General features: G+C 50.4%; 1 protein-coding gene across 1 annotated transcript; it reads left to right on the forward strand.

The window, feature by feature from the left end:
* The first annotated feature begins 8,074 nt into the window (after positions 1-8,074).
* Positions 8,075-18,443, forward strand: AIPL1 (aryl hydrocarbon receptor interacting protein like 1). The gene is made up of 6 exons (XM_027848908.1): positions 8,075-8,170; positions 8,723-8,902; positions 14,262-14,450; positions 15,492-15,668; positions 17,392-17,533; positions 18,241-18,443. Exons 1-6 carry the CDS (start codon positions 8,075-8,077, stop codon positions 18,441-18,443), a joined length of 987 nt encoding a protein of 328 aa, XP_027704709.1.
* Positions 18,444-18,974: the final 531 nt, after the last annotated feature.

The following is an 18,974-nucleotide window of genomic DNA, read 5'->3' on the forward strand; positions in this document are numbered from 1 at the left end:
TCACCTCTGCAACATCTCTAGTTGATTTCACCTCTGCAACATCTCTAGTTGATTTCACCTCTGCAACATCTCTCTAATACCCCCTTCTACCCTTTGACACTGCCACCACCCTGCTGACCCTCATCTGCTGGGGGAGGGGGGCTCTGCTTGGCCAGAGTCTCTCTCCATTCCAGTCTATCTTCCTTTCAGCCACTAGTGATTTTCCTAAAGCTCAGGTCTGACCATGGCATCCTCTACTTGATAAACTCCAGGGGCCCCCTAGTACTCCAAGAACAAATGCAAAATGCTCTGGCATTCAAAGCCTTTCATCATCTGGCCCCACCTCTCTTTACAGACTTCCTACACCTTTCCACCATATACTCTTCAGGGCAGTGACCCCCAGCCTCCTGACTTCACATACAAGACCTTCCAGCTCTGGGCATTTTCTCGGGCTGTTCCCCCAGGTCTGGAACTGGAACACTCTCCTTCCTCCATGCCAACAACTGGCCCCTTGGCTTCCTCTAAGTCCTAACTAAGTCCCACCTTCTCCAGGAAGCCTTCCCCAAGCCCTCCTAATTCCAGCGCCTTCCCTCTTTTCTTTGCTTCATATATATTTGTTTATATGTTGTCTCTGCCTTGGATTGTAAGCTCCTTGAGGTCTGGGACTGTCTTTGGCCTCTTTCTGTTTTCCTGTCACTTAGTACCCTGGCACACAGTAAACACCTAATAATTGTTCATTGAATTGTAGTGGATCTGAATCTTTGTGATTTTCATCCTGTGAGTAGGAGTGGAAGCCAGTGAGGTCAGTAGTTGGAGCAGAGGAGGGAGATAATTCCCGGCCTGGGGGACAGTCTGGACAAATGCCTGGAGCTGAGAGCTGGAGCGTACAGAAGCCTACAGCCAACAGGACAAGGGCTAACCAGGAATGTTCTGGCCAAAATCCAGAGATCCCATCTCACAAGCATCCAGAAAGAAGCAGCTCCAGTGAGTTTGTGGCTGCTCTCACCGACGTACACTATGGTGCACCTGGACAGAAACAGGAAATAGATGCGTTTAGGGAATAAACCAGAAGCCTGGCCCAGAGGTCAGGCAGTCATTAAACATGTTTTAAAGACCTACTGTGCACTGGGCACTGTGCTCAGCACGGGTGATACAAAGAAAGGCAAAAGACAGTTCCTGCCCCCAAGGAGCGCACAATCTAACGGGGGAGCTGAAAACCAAACAGACAGGAACAGACAAGCTGCAGACAGGATAAGAAGAGGGGCACTAGAGTTAAGAGGGTGGGAGTAATCCAAGACAGAGGCAAGTCAATGCAAGCTCTGGGTCAGAATATGGGGGGAGGGGGAAAGGATAGTGTAGAGCTGATCTGGTTCACCAAGGGGTCAAGATGGGGGAGGCAGAAGGGTATATAGCCCGTGCAGGGGTGAGGGGGGCCTGGACTCCGTTGGACCTATCTGTCATGCCTTTCTTCTCGAGGAAACTCATCCTTGGGAAACCTCGGTATCCGCCAGATTGAGTCAGCCTTGGTCCTCCCAGCTCATCAGCCGCCTCTGGTCCTCTGACTGCGCCGTCCTTGACTGGAGGGCAGAGCCATGCGCTCCAGGGCCTCTGTTTAAAGAGGGGCTCAGCACAGTCCTCTCCCCATTTCCCAACAGCTGCACTGCTTTGGAATGACTTTGGATTTTGCTGCCCCCACTTTCAGCTACCTTTTGGGTATTGTCCCCCACTAGACTGCGAGCTCCTTGAGGGCAAGGACTGTCTTTTTTTTGCACCTGTATCCCCAGCACTTGGCACAGTGCCTGGCACATAGTAGTGCTTAATCCATGTTTACTGACTATTTGCTACTGAGGAATTGGGAGTTTGGGGTTTTAAGGCAGAGGGAAAGGTGGAAGAACTACGGGTTGTGATCAGATGAGGGCAGGTGCCTTCGTGGGTGATGGCGAGATCAAGGGTGTGACCATCTCTGTGTGGGTTGGGTCTGCTGGTTTGGAGGAGGAGGTCCTGGGAAATGAAGTGGAGGAGATGGGAGACTGGCTGTTTGAGGGAGTCTTAGTACAGATGTTGAAGTCCCCTTGTAGGAGGGTGGGAGTTGGGGACAAAAGAAAGACTGAGGCAGGCAATAGACATTGACTGAGTAAGTACTTTGTTGCAGGCACTAGTGCTGGGGATACTAGGAAAGGCAAAAGGCCTCACTGAGAAGGAGCCCACCAGGTGATAGGAGAGACAACGTGCAAGCAAACTAAATGCAGGATAAATGAGAAGCAGTAGAGGGAAGATGCTGCCATTTTGGGGCTTGGGGAAGGCTTCCTGGGCAAGGTGAGACTTTGGCTGGAACGTGAAGGAGAGCAGGGAAGCCATCTGGCAGAAATGAGGAAGGAGGGCATTCCAGGCATGGGGGGGGGGAGTGGCCAGGGAAGAGGCTTGGAGTCAGGAGATGGAGGGATTTGTTGGAGGAATGGCTAGCCAGGCTCACTGCATTTCCAAGTACATGGTGGGGATGGTAGTGTAACATAGGCTGGAAAGGTGGGAGACAGGTATGAAGGGCTTTGAATGCCAGAGGACTTTATATTTGATTCTGATGGTGATAGAGAGCCAGTGAATTTTATTGAGGAGGAGGTGACATGGTCAGGCCTATACTTTAGAAAGACCTCCTTGGCAACAGAGGGGGAGGATGGACTGGAATGGGAAGAAACTTGGGGCAGGCAGACCAACCAGCAGCTATTACAGTAGTCCAGGAGGGAGGTGAGGAGGGTCCAGGCCAGCAGGAGCCAGGGTCAGAGGAGAGGAGGAGGCATATAGGAGACGTGAGACATTCACCGGACTTGGTGACAGGGGTGGGCACTGAACTCTGAGAAAGGAAGGAGGGTGTTGTGGAAGTCAGTAGGTAACAATCACCAGAACCTGATCAACTGATAAATATGGGTTGAATGAACCTCAGGAGGGGAGAGGTTACTGAGTGTTGGTAGAGAGAGCTCCTGGAAGTGGCAATGGGGAGTGAGGAACGTACAGCTCCCCTCCCATGACCAGGGAGTCCAGGGGAATGAGTGAAGGGGCAGCCAGTGCTGGAAGGGAGGCCAGGGAGGCTCCAGAAGGAGGGAACCCAGTCTCAGGGAGATCCAGAATATGGAAGGACTGGGGAAGGAAAAGGTTTAAGATGAAAATGAATCTGTTTTCTGTGGAGCAGGCATCCCAGTGAGCACAGGGGAAGGGGTGAGTGGCTTTAGCAGGGAGGTTGGTGGGGTGGGGAATAAGGGAACTGTCAGTGGGGGACCAAGAATGGGCTCTGAGAAATGGCAGCTGGGACTGGGATCGCTGGGATGGGGAGGGAGGGAGGGAGGGGAGATAGGATAGGCTTGGGCTCGGATGGGCAAGGAACAAAGTGCAGAGTTGGGGGAAGCATCATAGGGCACTTTGCCCAGATTGTGGTGTTCGGGAAGTAGAGGAGCACAAAAGGAGTGTGGAAAGGTCAGTTGTGGCCAGCTGGGGGACAGCCTTCCAAGCAAGGCTTAGGAGTCTGTACCCAGCCCTAGGGAACAGGGAGCCAGGGGAGTTCTTGAGGAGGAGAGTGACAGGATCAGATCTGGGACCGAGATGATTTCAGCCGCTCCGTCAAGGATGAATTGGAGAAAGACCAGATGGAAGACTGGCAGCGCTGGGACCTTTGAAGCTGGGGACTCCTTCATTTTGTGGAGGGCACTGGAGGCCATGGCAATCTGGAACTCAGCAGAATGGTCAGGATTAGAGTTTTCTGTTTGGGTACCATCAGTAAAGAAGGAAGGGGGCTACATTTTCTTCCGTCCTGACTTTCCCCCCACCCTAATTCTGCTGGATTCACAAAAGAATAATAGTTATGTATCACTGTGTGCCAATAACTATGCTAAACACTTTACAATTATCTGATTTGATCTTCACAATTACCCAGGGAGGGAGGTGCTTATGATCCCCATTTGGCAGATGAGAAAACTGAGGCAGACATTCAGTGACTTGCCCAGGGTCACACAACCAGTAAGTGTCTGAGGCTGAATTTGAACTCAGGTCTTCCTGACTCCAGGCTTGGCATCCTAACCACTGGCACCACCTAGCTGGTCGGATTGAGAGATGGATGAGACATTAGACATTACCAATTGGTCCAACTTCCTCCTTGTAAGAAGGAGCTGACTGAAGTTAAGTTGCTTTCTAGTGGTCACAGAGGTGGAAAAGGAGAGAGCCAGGATGCTTCCAGGTCCCAGCTTTTCTAACTCTCAACTCAAGGCTCTTTCCCCTTTGCCACTCTTTCCCACTTCACCTTCGATGAAACCTTCCCTCCTCCAGGAGTCCGTCACGGACCCCTCCCTCTGCTGCCCTCCCCCAGCTCCGCCTGTCTGGGCTCTGCCCTGAGTCCTCCGGGGATCTCAGCACTGGCCCATCTATCTTGTATTTATGAGGCCATTTGTATCTTGTCTCCCAGCTGAGCCTGACAGGAAGCACGTTTTCTAACTCCCCATCTGCCCCTCCTGAATCCTCTCCTGAATGTCTTTAGGAAGGTAATGTTTCCCTCATTTTGAGATAGAGTAAGAACCCCACCCCATCCACTAAATCAGACAACCCACAGACACTCATAGAGTGCCTCGTGGGTGTGTGGCTGGAGCTGGGAGGCAAAGGCCCAGCCAATTCCGCGTTTTCCCACAGGACAGCTCTAGGGATCTTGTGTGCTACTTTTTGTTGAGAAAAGTTCCAGGGCAGCTAGGTGGCACAGTGGATAGAGCACCGGCCCTGGAGTCAGGAGGACCTGAGTTCAAATCTGGCCTCAGACCAAACTCTTGACGCGTACTTAGCTGTGTGACCTTGGGCAAGTCACTTAACCCCGATTGCCTCACAAAAAAAAAATAGTTCCTCACTGGGACTCTTCCTCACCAGAAAAATGGAGAAGGGGAGGAGGTGGGGGAGAGAGAGAGGGAGAGGGGGAGGGGGAGAGAGAGAGGGGAAGGGGGGTTAGGTAAAAACATTTCTTCCTTCTCTGGTTTCCATGGAGACATTTGCTCCTTGGTCAGGACTTGCCAATCAGTACGTCACACAGAAGTGCAGCGGGCGGGATTTGGAGGGGACTGAGTGGGGCAGCCTCAGTGAACTGTGGACAGGGCAGGGAATGACTGGAGGATGTGGGGATGCCCTGGGATCTGGGAACCTCATCCTCCTATGAGGACTCAGAGGCAGCCTGCAGAGGGCCTGCTCGGGCCTATGCCCCTCCTCTCCATGCTTTCTCTCTGGCAGCCCAAAGGCCTGGAGTATTATGGGTTCGGTCTCTATTTTGTCTTCCACGCTGGAGTGTGAGCTCTGCACATGAAGGTCAGTCTTCCTTCCATACTGCAGATTGGGCCATTATGAACTGAGACTTGACTCTTGCCTGAGGGGGAGGGTTTTCATGGAGGGGGAGAGTGGTGTGTGTGTGTGTGGGGGGGCTTCCTGAGGGCAGCACTTGTACTTCTCCCAGTTCCCTGGGCTCCTAGGAAGGAGAACAGTGTCTCCTCTTAAAGTGTAGGGTTTTTCCTCCCAACCTTCCTTACTCCTGAGTTCTCAGAAAAACCTATTACTTTTTTGCAGGCACCCACTCATCTAAGGAGTTGTGGAGATCAGGGCAGGCCACCACCAGATGGCGCCAGAAACTCACTTATTCTTTAGGCCTTCTGCATCCCAGTTGTGGAGGCGGAGAGCTCTCCAAGGTGCTCAGAATTAGCGTCAGTCCTGGAAGACTTGCAGCAGCTGGCCTTACTAGCACGTGGGCTGAATGTGGGGCCGTGGGGAAGCTTAGGGGGGTGGGTGGCAGTGCCACAGCCAGGCGGAGGGAGCAGGACAGTCCTCTGCATTCATCAGACCCTGTGGAGTGGCGTTTAGTTCAGCTATGAGTTGCTGCAGTAACGGAAGGACATCTGATAATAGTGAACATTCACAAGGGCTATAAGGTTTGCAAAGCACTTTATACATGTCCTCTCACTTATCCTTATGGCAACTCTGGGAGGCAGATGCTGCTGTTATCCCCATTTTACAGATTAGGAAACTGAAGATGACAGCTTAAGCGGTTGCCCGGGGTCACCCAAGGTAGCGTCTGAGGCACATTTCCAGCTGGACTCTTCCTGATCCCGAGGTCCAGTACTTTGTCCACTGTGGTGCCCTGTAGCTGCTTCTTGATAAACTAGAGAGTGCTTGGTGCTTGGGGAGGGCAACAAGGAGATTGGAGGGCCTTGAGTCCCCCAAGGATGATTAGCTCAGGAAAGAGAAGCCTCAGGAAGGACATGATAACTGTCCATCAGGTGGGGTGGGCTACTTCAGATGGTGCTGGGTCTTCAGAGGCATTTGAGCTGAGGCTTTAGGCCACAGATTCCCAAATTTGGCAACTATATTTCAATATGATTGGTTTCCTTTGTAATCTTGTGTATTTTATGTATTACAAACATGATTCTGAGCAGGGGTCCATAGGCCTGGACTGGCTGCCTCCAGAGGGGTCCAGGACATACAAGGTGATGCTTCCTTAGGACCCCCTGGTCTAGAAGTTCATTCCAGGGTTATTGAACCTTATTCTCTTTCTCACATTTTCTATTCCAGACAAACTGACATGACACTCTGTTTACAGTTGTCTGACCTCTACTCCTTTGTATAGGCTGACTCCATACCTGGAATGCCTCCCATCCTTTCTCACCTCCGACTCTTAGAAAATCCTTACGTCCTTTAAGGCTCAGTTCAAGGCCACCTCCTCCCTGAGACCTTCTCTGATGCCCCTGGATGGGTCCTGAGGGCCCTCCTCCGAAATTACTTCATAGGCTGAAAGGCAACACAATGGATAGAACATTGGACATGGAGCTAAGAAAATATGGACTCAAATTCTGCTTCTTACCCAGTTATCAACTGTCTCTTTAGTAAGACTGATTGAAGGAAAGTCACTTCACCTCTGTCAGTTCTGTTTCCTTATCTGTAAAATGGGAATAATAATCACATCTACCTGCTGGGGTTGCTGAGATGCTCAAATGTCAAGAGTATCGAAAACCTTAAATGGCTATGATTATTATCCTTGCCTTGTTGGGTGACCTTAGGCAAGCTCCATCCCTTCTCAGCCTTGGCCTTCTGACCCAGAGAGTCCCTAAGGCCCCTTTTAGCTCTGCAATTCTGGGATTTACTCCATCATTTCTAGAGTCTTGTATTTTTTTTTGTGGGTTCTTCCGACCTGCCCAGCCAGACTGAGATTTCCCTGAGGGTAGTCAGTCAGGAAGCATTTATTAATGGCTTAACCAGGTGCCAGACACTGTGTTAGGCACCAAGGCTACAAAAAAAGGCAAAAGACAGTCCCTGCCCTCAGGGAACTCCAAGTCTAAAGGAAGAGATAATGTGCAAACAATTATGTACAATGGAGCTCTCACAGGATGAGCTAGAGATGATCACCAAGGGTCAGGACCACGCCTTCTTATTTCTTTTCCACACCTCCCACCTGAGCTTTGACTAGAGTATCAGCTAGGTGGCTGTCCAGGATGGGACACAGAAGAGTGACATTTTAAGTACTAGGGTTCTAAATGCACATGTTCTCTCCCAGATCCACTCCCCAGGGTAACATGGGGCCATTTATTTTGTGATAAGTCAACCTGCCATTACAGAGAAGGCTCAAAGCCTCAATGGACAGTAATGCACAGTGGTAGAAGAATTTCCAAAACCTGAGGTCAGGCTCTCATGACTGATGAGTGAGTGAGTGTCAGCTTGGCTAGCTTGCTCTGGCTAGCTCAATCAGATCATGCTTCTGATACCATCCACTGTCCATCTGGAGGTCTTACTCTACCTCCCCTCCCTTCCCATCTCTGGGCCCAGCAATTCAGGGGACCTGCTCAGTGGCTGCCTCTGAGTGCATGGCCTTTGTTAGGACTTGGTCTCTTCCTCTAGAAAGCTGCCATTCTTGGAGTGCTGAGACCCATGGGGGCTGTAGAGGACAAATCCTGACCTTCCCTCTTCATGCATTCATGCTAAGCTTCCTGTAATCAGAGCTGGATTAGCACAGCCATCCAGCCGGTTGACAGGAAGCAGACAGGACCCCTTTCGCTATTCTCCAACCTTACCCGCTGATAGGGTCCCACCAACCATGGAGAAAACCATGCTACTGAATGTGGAAGGCATTAAGAAGACCATTCTTCATGGAGGGACTGGGGACCTCCCTCACTTCATCAATGGATCCAGAGTAAGTCAGAGGCTTGGGCTTGGGACAAGGGACAGTGGGGATGGGGAGGGGGACAGAAAAGTCCTGCCTAGGACATTGATCAGGGGCAAAAAACCATGAACTGGTGATTAAAGTGGCAAAGTCTGACCATTCCTGGAACCAGCATGGCTGTGTCTAAAGGGCACCCACATGACTGATGAATTCATGTGGGAATTGGGAGGCACCAATTCAACCAGGGCTCTAGAGTGATAGAGGGGGCTAAATGCATTTTTGACCCTCTATCCTGCTATTCTGGGGCTGGTCTACCCAGCTGGGAAGGGTTCAGCTTATGCCTCAGCCACAGGCCTGCCTCAGTGACATTTCTGGAGCCCTAAAGGCTAATTCCCAAGAAAGGAGACTCCTGTCTCCCCCCTTCCCCCACCTGACAAGGCCCACAGATATGCTTTCTTTCACTAAGACTACAGAATCCAGCTTGAATAGAGGATGAATGAATCCACAAAACCTAATAAGTGAGAGAAAGGGGTCAGAGGGGAAAACGTGATTTGTATATGTTCTGTTGTTTTTGTGAAAAAGGTGACATTTCATTTCCGAACTATGAAATGTGATGAGGAACGGACAGTCATAGATGACAGCAAGCAAGTCGGCCAGCCCATGCACATCATCATTGGAAACATGTTCAAACTGGAAGTCTGGGAAATCCTACTGACCTCCATGAGGATAGGAGAAGTGGCTGAATTCTGGTGCGACACAATTGTAAGTGCCCTGCGCCACTCCATTTACATCTCAATGCTTCCTACCAGGATGTCTCCACAAGCTTCTGCCTTGTGAACCACAGACATCACAGAAAAGTAACTTTAAGCTCACTTCCTCATTTGCATCTGTTATAAAAGCAACAATACTTTCTGCAGGGAATCTCTCCATGATCTCCTGTAGTTGAAAACCTTCTTTAAACAGTCATTCATTTCCAGGGCACTCGGCCTGGGGCTGACATTCCTCCCATGAGCTTTTCTTAGTCATTAACCATCTCCTGGGCCTTGAGTCCCCATCACATGTGGGGAGGGATCTCTTGGATCCCTCACCTCCCAATGTCTAATAAAGCCAGGTCACAAGACCCCACTTCACCACTAGTTGCTGCCAACTAAAGCAGAGATTCCTGGAATTTATAGAAGGAAGGGTTCATCTCCTTCAATGCCTCATTCCCTAGGAGGAAACTGAAGCCCAAGGAGACAAAATGTCCTGTGTGGACTCAGGAAGATTTCTGACAAGGATGTTGTCTCACCTGCAGATTCCTTACGTTTAAAACTTGGAGGAATTGTCAATCAGTCAGTCAGCACCTACTGCTAGCTAGACACTGTGCTAAGCACAGGGGATACAAAGAAAGTCCCTTCCCTCAAGTAGCTTACAATCTAGTGGGGGAAACAAATATGTACAAACAGGCTATAGACAAGAGAAATGGAAATAGTAAACAGGCAAAGCACTAGAATTAAGAGAGGTTTCCTGTGAAAGATGATGTTTTAGTTGGGACTTGAAGGAAGCTGGGGAAGCCAGAAGGTAAAGATAGAGCAGTCCAGGAATGAGGGACAGCCAGAAGAAATGCCCAGATCTGAGAGATGAGGACTAGGCAGGAGGCTGATTGAAGAGTGCATGGAGGGAGGGGATGTTGGGAAGGTGGGGATGGCTAGGTTAGGAAGGACGTTGAATGCAGGAGGTCAGTCCTCTAAGTCTGGAAGCATGGCTATGAGTTTGCTTAAAACGAAAGGTGCGTGTGCAGGGTACTTCTGGTAGGGCGCTGCCATGGAAAGCTTGCCTCCCCTCTCTGAGGCCAACCTGGATTCTGAGGCTCTGGCTACAGAATACCCTTCAGGAGGGAAGGCTTGCTTTGTTTTCAGCCCCCCTCCCTTTTGGCCTTCTCTTGATTCTTGCAGCTATTTCTGTATCTGCTTCCTTAGCAGCTTAACCTAATCCTAATCAGATCACTTGGGGGGGTCAACCTGTCCTAAGGCTTGGCCCATAGGCTGACCTATTTTTTCCCAGGTCTGGTGAGAGAGGGAGGGACAGTGGCCCCACTACAGACTATCTTTATGGCCTTCCATGGAGCAATTCACCTCTTGGAGCCTCAGTTTCTTAATGGGATCATGACTCTGTATTTACTTTGTTTGGTCTTTCCATTTATCCGTGAGTTTCTTTCCTCAACCGCACCCCTGGCTCCCAAATATCAGAGATGCTGGTTGAGTTGGGCATTGACACCACAGGGTTGATATAAGGAAAGTGCCTGGCAAACCCCAAAGCAATCTAGAAATGGGAGCTAGAAAAAGGGCCAACCTTCACGGAGAGCAGCCACTTGGAGGGGAAGGGGCAGGGTTGGGAGAGGACAAGGCCCTGAAGCTTGCCTCTTTCAGAGGCTGCAGCTCAGCAGTCACTTAGAGTCAGTCTTTGGCTGCATGGTGACATAAAATCAAGTTAGCACGAAGAACAGGGGGGTCAGATCCCTGGCAGGGCTGGGTGTGGGAGTGGAGTAGAGCTCTGGTGAGGGTGCTCAGAGGGATTCAGGGGGGAGGCAGGGCTCAGGGTTGGCAGAGGGGCTGGGGGGGGAAGGTCAGACCCCTGGCAGGAATCAGGGTGGGCAGAAGAGCTCAGGGAGCTTTAGTCTCTCTGTATATGCTCCTTGCCTGGTTCACTTCCTTCTCCCCTGGGGGTCACACACAGGCTCTTTGGCTGGACAGAAGCAGCAAGGGGGCAGCAATGGGTGGTGCTGCATAGCCAGCTGCACCTCCAGATGTTGCTTCATCCATTCCCACTGTGTAATGGGCCAGAACTAGTCCTTATTATTGTCAGCGGGTCTACAAGTATCAGCTCCAGGCACTCACCCTATCCCAGCCTTAATCCTCACTGAGCAGCCTCTGGCCTCCATATGTTCATTTTATCTCACAGAGAAGTGGGAGAGCTGTGTTCACATCTCATCTGAGAGCCACTAATGTTCCAGCTAATGACTGCTGGAGGGTCCTGGCAGGTCCCAGAATCCTCCCCCTGCTTCCTCCAGCCCAGCCATCTGACGGATGACTGACGGCAAAGTAACTGACAAAATCTGCAATGCATTCCCGGCGTACTTAGTCAGTCAGTGACCACTGTCCTTGATACTGCCCAAGCTGACTTTCATTCCCAGGCCTCTCCAGACCTTAGACCATTTGGGCCTCACAGCCCATTCCTGACTCCAGAGATTTCTTTACTGTACTCACCACCTCCAATAGAGTTTCTTTTTTCTCCTTTTTTGACATATATTTAAAATTGTTTTTACTGATCATTTGCTTTTTATATTACCTTCATTTCCAAATATGTATTTCCCCCTCCCCTCCTCAGTGAGCAAAGGATTTTTTTAAAAAGAAAAAACACGTTCACAAAATCAGATTAACCAACTGTGACAATATATATCATGCTCCACATCCATAGTTCCCCACCTTTACAAAGGAGGGACACTTTTTTTTTTTATTTCAGGCAATCGGGGTTAAGTGACTTGCTCAGGGTCACACAGCTAGTACGCATCTAAGGCCAGATTTGTACTCAGGTCCTCCTGTCTCCAAGGCCAGTGCTCCATCTAGTGTACGTATACTTTCTCATCTCTTCTTGAAGACTAAGCTGGGTTGACTCTGATGGTCTTTTAAACGTTTTGTTTTTCAAATGAATTTTTTGGGGGGAGGGGTGAGTCATGCACTTACCACACAGCCACAAACATGAACATCTTGGCACACAAAGAACTAACAAAGAGCTTTGTCTACAAAGCTGTGAAGCTCCACTGACTGCAGCCTGATTGTGCCTGCCTGTGTCCCCTGGACTTCCTTCCGCTCTCTTTGGGGTATTTGTCAAATCTTTTCTTCTTTTTTTGTCATCACTCTCCTTACCCCTTCACTCATCCAGAAAAAGCTCTCCTTGTAACACATAGTTAGAATTAAGTAAACCCAAGCCCACACTGACCAGGTCTGAAAACACCAGTCTCTTTCAGTACCCCTACGCCATTGTCTTTTTCTCTGCCCAGAGGTGGGAGACAGGCTTTGTCATCCACCTTGACATTAACAGAACTCTGAAGTCTTTCACAGTTGGCTTTCTTTCCAATACTGTGGTCAGTGTCTAGGGCAGCTAGGTGGTGCTTCGGATAGAGTGCTGGGCTTGGAGTCAGGAAGACCTGAGTTCAAATCTGGTCTCAGACGCTTACCAGCTGTTTGACTCTGGGCAAGTGACTTAACCACATTTGCTTCAGTTTCCTCATCTATAAAACCAGCTGGAGAAGGAAATGCAAACCACTCCAGCATCTTTGCCAAGAAAACCCCAATCAGGGTCATGAAGAGTCAGATACGACTGAACAACAACAACAACAACAGTGAAAATCAGTATTTAAATTGCTGTGCTTCTGCTCACTTCACTCTGAATCAGTTTATACAAGACTTCCCAGGTTTCTCTTTACTCATAATTTCATCCTATTTTCATAATTCTCCTAGGTTTCTCTTTATAATTTCATTCTCTTTTCATCCACTCTCTTTTAAATAATTTCTTATGACTCAATGGCATTCCATTATGTCAGTATACCATAACTTTTCCAGCCAGTTCTCAATTTATAGACATCCCCTGTGTTTCCAGTTCTTTGCTACAAAATAGTTCTATTCTGGACATTTTTGTGCATATACGTCCTTTCCATCTTATCCCTTTGATGTTACAGGCCTGCTAATGGCATTGCTTGGTCAAAGGATAATGCATAGTTTAGTGACTTTGGGGGCATAATTCCAAAGTGCTTTCTGCACCCATACGGTACACTAGTATGCCCATTCATTCACAGTCCCTCCAGCACTTCCGTTTTCCGTTTTTGTCATCTTTGCCAACCTGATGAGTATAAAGTGGCATTTCAGAGTTAGTTTAATGTGCATTTCTCTAACAATTGGTGATTTGGAACATTTTAAAATATGATAGTAGATAGCTTGCATTTCTTCTTTGAGAAATGCTGGTTCATATCCTTTGACTATTTATCTATTGGGGAAAGACTTTTGTCCTGATACATTTGAATGAGTTCCCTATGTATCTCAGATAGCAGACCTTTATCACATAAAGTTGCAACAAAGATTTTTTTTCCCCAGTTAACTAATTCCCTTTTAATTTTAGTGATTGATTTTGTTTGTGTAAAAACTTTTTAAAAAATTCTTTTGTAATAAAAACTGTCCATTTTTTCTCCTATGTTACTTTGTCCCTTGGTTAGCTAAGAAAACTTCTCTCCATAGTCATGAAAGGTCTCCTTCCTCATCCCTCCAATTTGTTCATTATACAATCTTTTTGTATTTAGGTCATATAACCATTTGTAGCTTACGGTGGTATCTTGTGGGGGAATATTGGTCTAAACCTAATTGCTGTCCAACTATTTTTCTAATTTCCTAAGAGTTTTGGCTGTTGTTGAATAACATGTCCTTATTCCAGGAGGTGGAGTAGGGTTAGGGTTATGCTATACTACTGAGCTCTTTGGCTTCTGAAGGTTGGACATGGCTTCTTCCCCCAAACTGGATTTTCTATCTTTAACATTATTTCCCAAATAATTTGGGTGATTCCTGCCAAAGCAGCCTAGGTGAAGGTCTGGTGCAGTTAGCAATGCCCCCTCCTGACCACCACCTTTTGTCCACTATACCCCTGGAGATCTCCAACTGGTTTGCAAAGCCAACCCCTCTATTTTTGTTGATGCCTGCTTCGCTGTGGGAAGAATGTAAGAGCTCTGGATTTGCAGTCAGAGGACCTGGGTTCAAGTATTGCCTGGGTGGCCTTGGGCAAGTAGCTTCACATCTCTGAGCCTCAGTTTCCTTATTTGTAAAATGAAAGAGTTGGGTTAGCTGACCTCTAATTGTCCTCTCAGTACAAATCCATGCTGCTCTGATCTATTATGGATGCTGTCTCTGGCCCTAGAAAGAAGGGAAGGCTATGAGCTGGGCCAAGAAGAGTATGGAGGAGGGGGTAGGGGCTTGGGCTGGCCTTGGAGATGCTCTCTTCTTGCTAGGGAAGATGCCTTAGGCACCCATCCCACCCACAGTCTCTCTGTGTCTCTCTGTCTCTGTCTCTCTCTCCCTCGCTCTCTTCTTGCTCCCAGCACACTGGTGTCTACCCCATCCTCTCAAGGAGTCTGAGGCAGATTGCAGAGGGCAAGGACCCCACAGAGTGGCATGTTCACACATGTGGGCTGGCCAACATGTTTGCCTACCACACACTGGGCTATGAGGACTTGGATGAGCTTCAGAAGGAGCCCCAGCCCCTGATCTTCATCACAGAACTCCTCAAGGTGAGGACAGAGGCAGGGGGATGTAAGTCTTGGTTCCCAGGAAGCAGGTGGTGCAGGAGGGCCCCACTCGCCCCACCCCCATAGAGGAGCAGTCAGGGAAGCTGAGGGGGATAGGCTGTGCTGGAAAGACCTGCTTGGTGGTTGCAAGCACAGAGAGAAAAGCACCTTGAGAAACTTCTTCTCAGGATGGGAGGAGGAGAGTCTGAGGAAAGGCTCTAATTCCTTTCACATTTCCTCATCATTTGCACTTCTCCTTGGGGTTTATGGCTTATTGCCCATTGAAATACCTAATTGCCTCTCACACTTTTAATTCATCGGGTTTGGCTTCCTCTGTCGGTTCCACAACCTTTTCAATAAGCATCTCATTTCTGTGCCCCTTGCCCAACAGTTGGCATCTTGCCTTGGGTCTGCTACAGAATTGAGAGTCTACCCAGATGCATCTGGCCTCTCTCATCTAGCCCCTGGTTATTTGCTTCCTGGAGTTAAGGGGTCAGGCTGAGGCAGAGGCTGGGGATCTTCCCAAGGCTAGAAAATGGGCTCAGTGTAGATCCCTCCAAGCAGGTCTGAAGCCATGGTCCTCACTGACCCCATGAGGACTTTTCTGTAACCACTGAGCTCCCCACTTAAGTCAATCAGGCTCAGAGCTCTTCCTTGAACTTGGCCTCAGGGACAGAGGAGGAGGAGGCCATACAATGCTGGCCTCTGCAAATCCATTTTCTTTCTGGTTCCTTGATTCTCTGGGCAAGGGGAGGTGAGCCAGTGTTGGGCCTAGGAGGCTGTAGGCGATATGGGGAGGGACAAGTAAGTCGGAGAAGAGGCGGCCTGTATGCAGTGCCTTCTTCCTCACCTGTGCTAACAGGGCTGTGAAGGGAAGGTTTGCCAAGGTCCACGGGCTGCAGCAAACCACAAGACAGCTGCCCGTTGCGGCACTGCTGCCCATTTCCAAGTATTTGGAAGCCTGAGCTTGAGAACCTGTAGATAGAGCTAGGGTGGGGAGGCTCTCCAGGGGCCGATCCCTGAGCTCTGGCTCATCCTGGGCAGGTGGAATCCCCAAGTGATTACAAGAGAGAAACCTGGAGCCTCAATAATGACGAGAAGATGCGCGTCGTTCCAGTCCTCCACGGCGACGGTAACCGTCTGTTCAAGCTGGGGCGTTATGAGGAAGCTGCCGCCAAGTATCAGGAAGCCATCATCTGCCTGAAGAACCTGCAGACCAAGGTGAGGGTGGGAGGGCGGGCTGGTCTCTGTCCTCAGCTCCTAGGCCGCGAAGGTCACTGGGGCCTGGGCCTGGGGGGACTGAGCCATCTGAAACTGTCTAGCCAGACATAAATACCCCAGAAAGAGTGGCACATTCAGCCCGCCCTCAGGCCAGGCCACGCCAGAAACACTGGACTCCTGGTCAGAGATTTTGAGGCCAACCCTGGTCTAGATGGCCTCAGAGCCCTGGGGGGGATCAATCCCTCTGACTGTATGTGAGCCCCCCACCCCACCCCAGGCCTGGATGGTGGCGTCAGAAATCCTCCACAGGAGATGAAAGCCTTCCTGTTCATCGGGACCACGTGGTTCATCTGTGCACAACCCACAACCCGAAGCAATGAATAATCAGTCACCCCATAGCTTTTCTTCTGATTCACGGGGGAGGCAGGAAGGGAGCAAGCATTTATTAAACACTTACTGTGCGTATGGCACTATGCCAAACACTTTACAAATACGATCTCGTTTGATCCTCACAACGACCCAGGGAATTAGGTGCTGTTCTACTGTTCCCATTGTACAGATGAAGAAACTGAGATAGACCGAGGTGACCTGAGACCTGTCTAGGGTCACACAGCTCTTAAGTGTCTGAGTTCACATTTGAACTCAGATCTTTCTGACTCCAGGCCCAGCGCTCTGCTAACAGCGGTGCCCCCTAGCAGCCTCAGAGCAGCGGCTCAGAATCTCTGATGAGTGTAAGAGAAGGGGATCCAGAGGGACTTTGGGTGGGGAAGCCTGTCAAGAGGCCTTTTTACGGGAGGCCAGTGTAGGTAAGGTGCTCATGTGGCCACACACATGCACACACAGTCTTGCACGCAGGCGTGAATCCCAGTGACAAGGGTCACTGTAGGAGCAGACACACAGAGCACACGGACAAGAGGTACAGTGGAAGCAGAGGTATGTGGGGCTCAGTCAGCCAGTCAATCGACTGGCATTCAGTCATCGGGAATGAATTCAGAATGAACCCAGGCCTCAGTTCTCCTTGGTATATGTTTTCTCACTCTGTGTGGTCTTTGGAGCAGTGTGTGTGCACGTGTGTATGTGTGTGCTTGCACTCATGTGCATACACGTGCACACACATGTGTATGCATGTGCTTGTGTGCATGTATGTATGTGTGTTGGGGGACAGCTAGCACATGTCTTGATGGCTGTGGGAGAAACTCTCTCCCAGTTGCCGGGGGAATCTCTGAAACAGAAAATCTACCTGAGGAGAGCCGAGGGGGCCCCAGGACGACCCGGGGGGAGCAGCCTTTCAGGCCCACTCTGCAGAACTCTTGCTGCCTGGTCCCCCAGGTACTCCCTAGATGTCTGCTATAGCCCAGTCCTGGGCTGGGGGTGCCCACAACAGAGAAGGGGCCACACCGAGCCTGTGTGCTCTCTCCCTGTCTCTCTCCCTCTTTCCTCCCCACCCCGTCTTTCTGGCTCTGTCTTCATCTCTCTTTCTCTTCCTTCTCTCTGTCATTCTCTCCTATCTTTCTCCCCCTCTCCTCTTTCCCCTACTCCTCTCTCCTCACCCCATCTCTGTCTCTGCCTGTGTCCCTCCTTGTCTCTGTCTCCGTCTCTCCCCTTTCCCTGTCTTTCTCTATTTTTTCTTCCCCCTCCTCCCTCTTTCTTTCTCTTTCTCCCTCTCCCCTCCCCCATCTCTCCGTGCCTCTCTGTCCGTCTCTGCCCCCTCCCCCCACTCCAGGAGAAAGCTTGGGAGGTTCAGTGGCTGAAGTTGGAGAAAATGATCAACACCCTGGTTCTCAACTACTGCCAGTGCCTGCTGAAGCGGGAGGAGTTCTATGAGGTGCTGCAGCACACCAGTGACATCATCCAGCACCACCCAGGTCTGAGCTGGCGGCAGGGAGGAGGGCGGGCACTGAGTCAGGAAGGGGTGGGGGGTGGGGGGGGCCCCTGGTGCTTCCTCCTCTTCTTCCTCCTCTTCCTCCTCCTCCCCCTCCTCCTCCATGAATTTGGCCAGGTTTCCCCACAGATCTTCCATCAGGGAGCCCTCCCTCCAATCCCTCGCATGCTGAAGGCCTCCCTCCTGCCTTCACTGGCTGTCAGGAAGTGGGTGAAGGTGGGGATGGTGAGATGGGACCCAGCTTTGTTCTGCTTGGCCCTAGAGGGCAGACGAGCCAAAAGGCAGACTGAGGCCATAGGGCAGGAAAACCTTTGCTAGCATGAGAGCCGTCCCAGCATGAAAGGAGCTGCTTCAGGGGGTGGTGGCCTCCCTCTCCATGGAGGTCTTCAAGCAGGGGCTGCAGGACCCCTTGTTGGGGATGGTCAGGCCTAGGTTAGGTCTAGGAGGACTCTGAGGTGCCTTTACTTTCTGAGATTCTGTGTTCTGAGCGAAATCTGAACTTGAAATGTGATTCCGTGACAGAGAGGAGCTCACAGCCAAGTGTGAGTGAGCAGCTCGTTCAGCCATGCCTCTAGCTGCCTACTCCCTGTCCTCTGTCCCAAGGCCACTGTTTGGGATCAGAGGTGCTACTGGAAGGACAACAGGGTGCTGTGTTTAGGTAGACCCTCCTCCGACCCTTGTCTCCTGCAGGTATTGCAAAGGCCTACTATGTGAGGGCCAGGGCTCATGCGGAAGTGTGGAATGAAGCGGAGGCCAAAGCGGACCTGCAGAAGGTGCTGGAGCTGGACCCTACCATGCAGAAGGCAGTGAGGAAGGAGCTGAGGGTGCTAGAGATCCGGATGGAGGAGCAGCGGGAGGAGGAGAGGCGCCGATGCCGGAACATGCTGGGCTAAGCCTGGAGAAGGGCCTGGGGTGGGGAGCTGCTTGCTGGTCTCTATGGCCTGCTGATGCTGTGCTCACAACAATGAGGCAGGAGGGACTGGGGGATGGGCCTGCTGACTTACAGTGTGTTTGCTGTGGGTAGGGTTTGAAAGCACTGAATTCCTTCCCAGAGGGTCCCATGGTGGAGCAGCCCTGCTCTGGCCCTGCTTCACCAGAGAAGGTAGTCCAGTAGCAGGGCAGGACTTCTCTGGGCACTCCCTGGGCTGGGCAGCCTTCAGTCACGTTGCCGGTATGGCTAGCTCTCGATGTTCTGTTGTGCATTTAGAAATAAAAATGAAACCATTCTCAGGTCCCTCTGTTTTATGACACCAGGGTCCAAACCTCAGATTTCTTTGACACTCCTCAGCAACCTACTGCAGGAGGGCCTCTTCCCGCCTCCCACCCCCCACTGCCCATGGATTCTCTGGGCTTGGGGCACATAGCACCATTCCATAGACCATTGAAAGAGACTGAGTGCCAAGGTCTCTGGGTGACCTTGGGCA

The sequence above is a fragment of the Vombatus ursinus genome, unplaced genomic scaffold (genome assembly GCF_900497805.2).
Source record: "Vombatus ursinus unplaced genomic scaffold, bare-nosed wombat genome assembly UNPS02006874.1, whole genome shotgun sequence".
Classification (NCBI taxonomy): Eukaryota; Metazoa; Chordata; class Mammalia; order Diprotodontia; family Vombatidae; genus Vombatus; species Vombatus ursinus.

What these genes read in the sequence shown, in the direction of transcription:
- AIPL1 (XM_027848908.1), top strand. Translation starts at nt 8,075, where the DNA reads ATGGAGAAAACCATGCTACTGAATGTGGAAGGCATTAAGAAGACCATT. An exon ending in ACTTCATCAATGGATCCAGA is followed by an intron (nt 8,171 to 8,722) that starts GTAAGTCAGAGG and finishes TTTGTGAAAAAG; the next exon opens with GTGACATTTCATTTCCGAAC. An exon ending in TGAAGAACCTGCAGACCAAG is followed by an intron (nt 15,669 to 17,391) that starts GTGAGGGTGGGA and finishes CCCCCACTCCAG; the next exon opens with GAGAAAGCTTGGGAGGTTCA.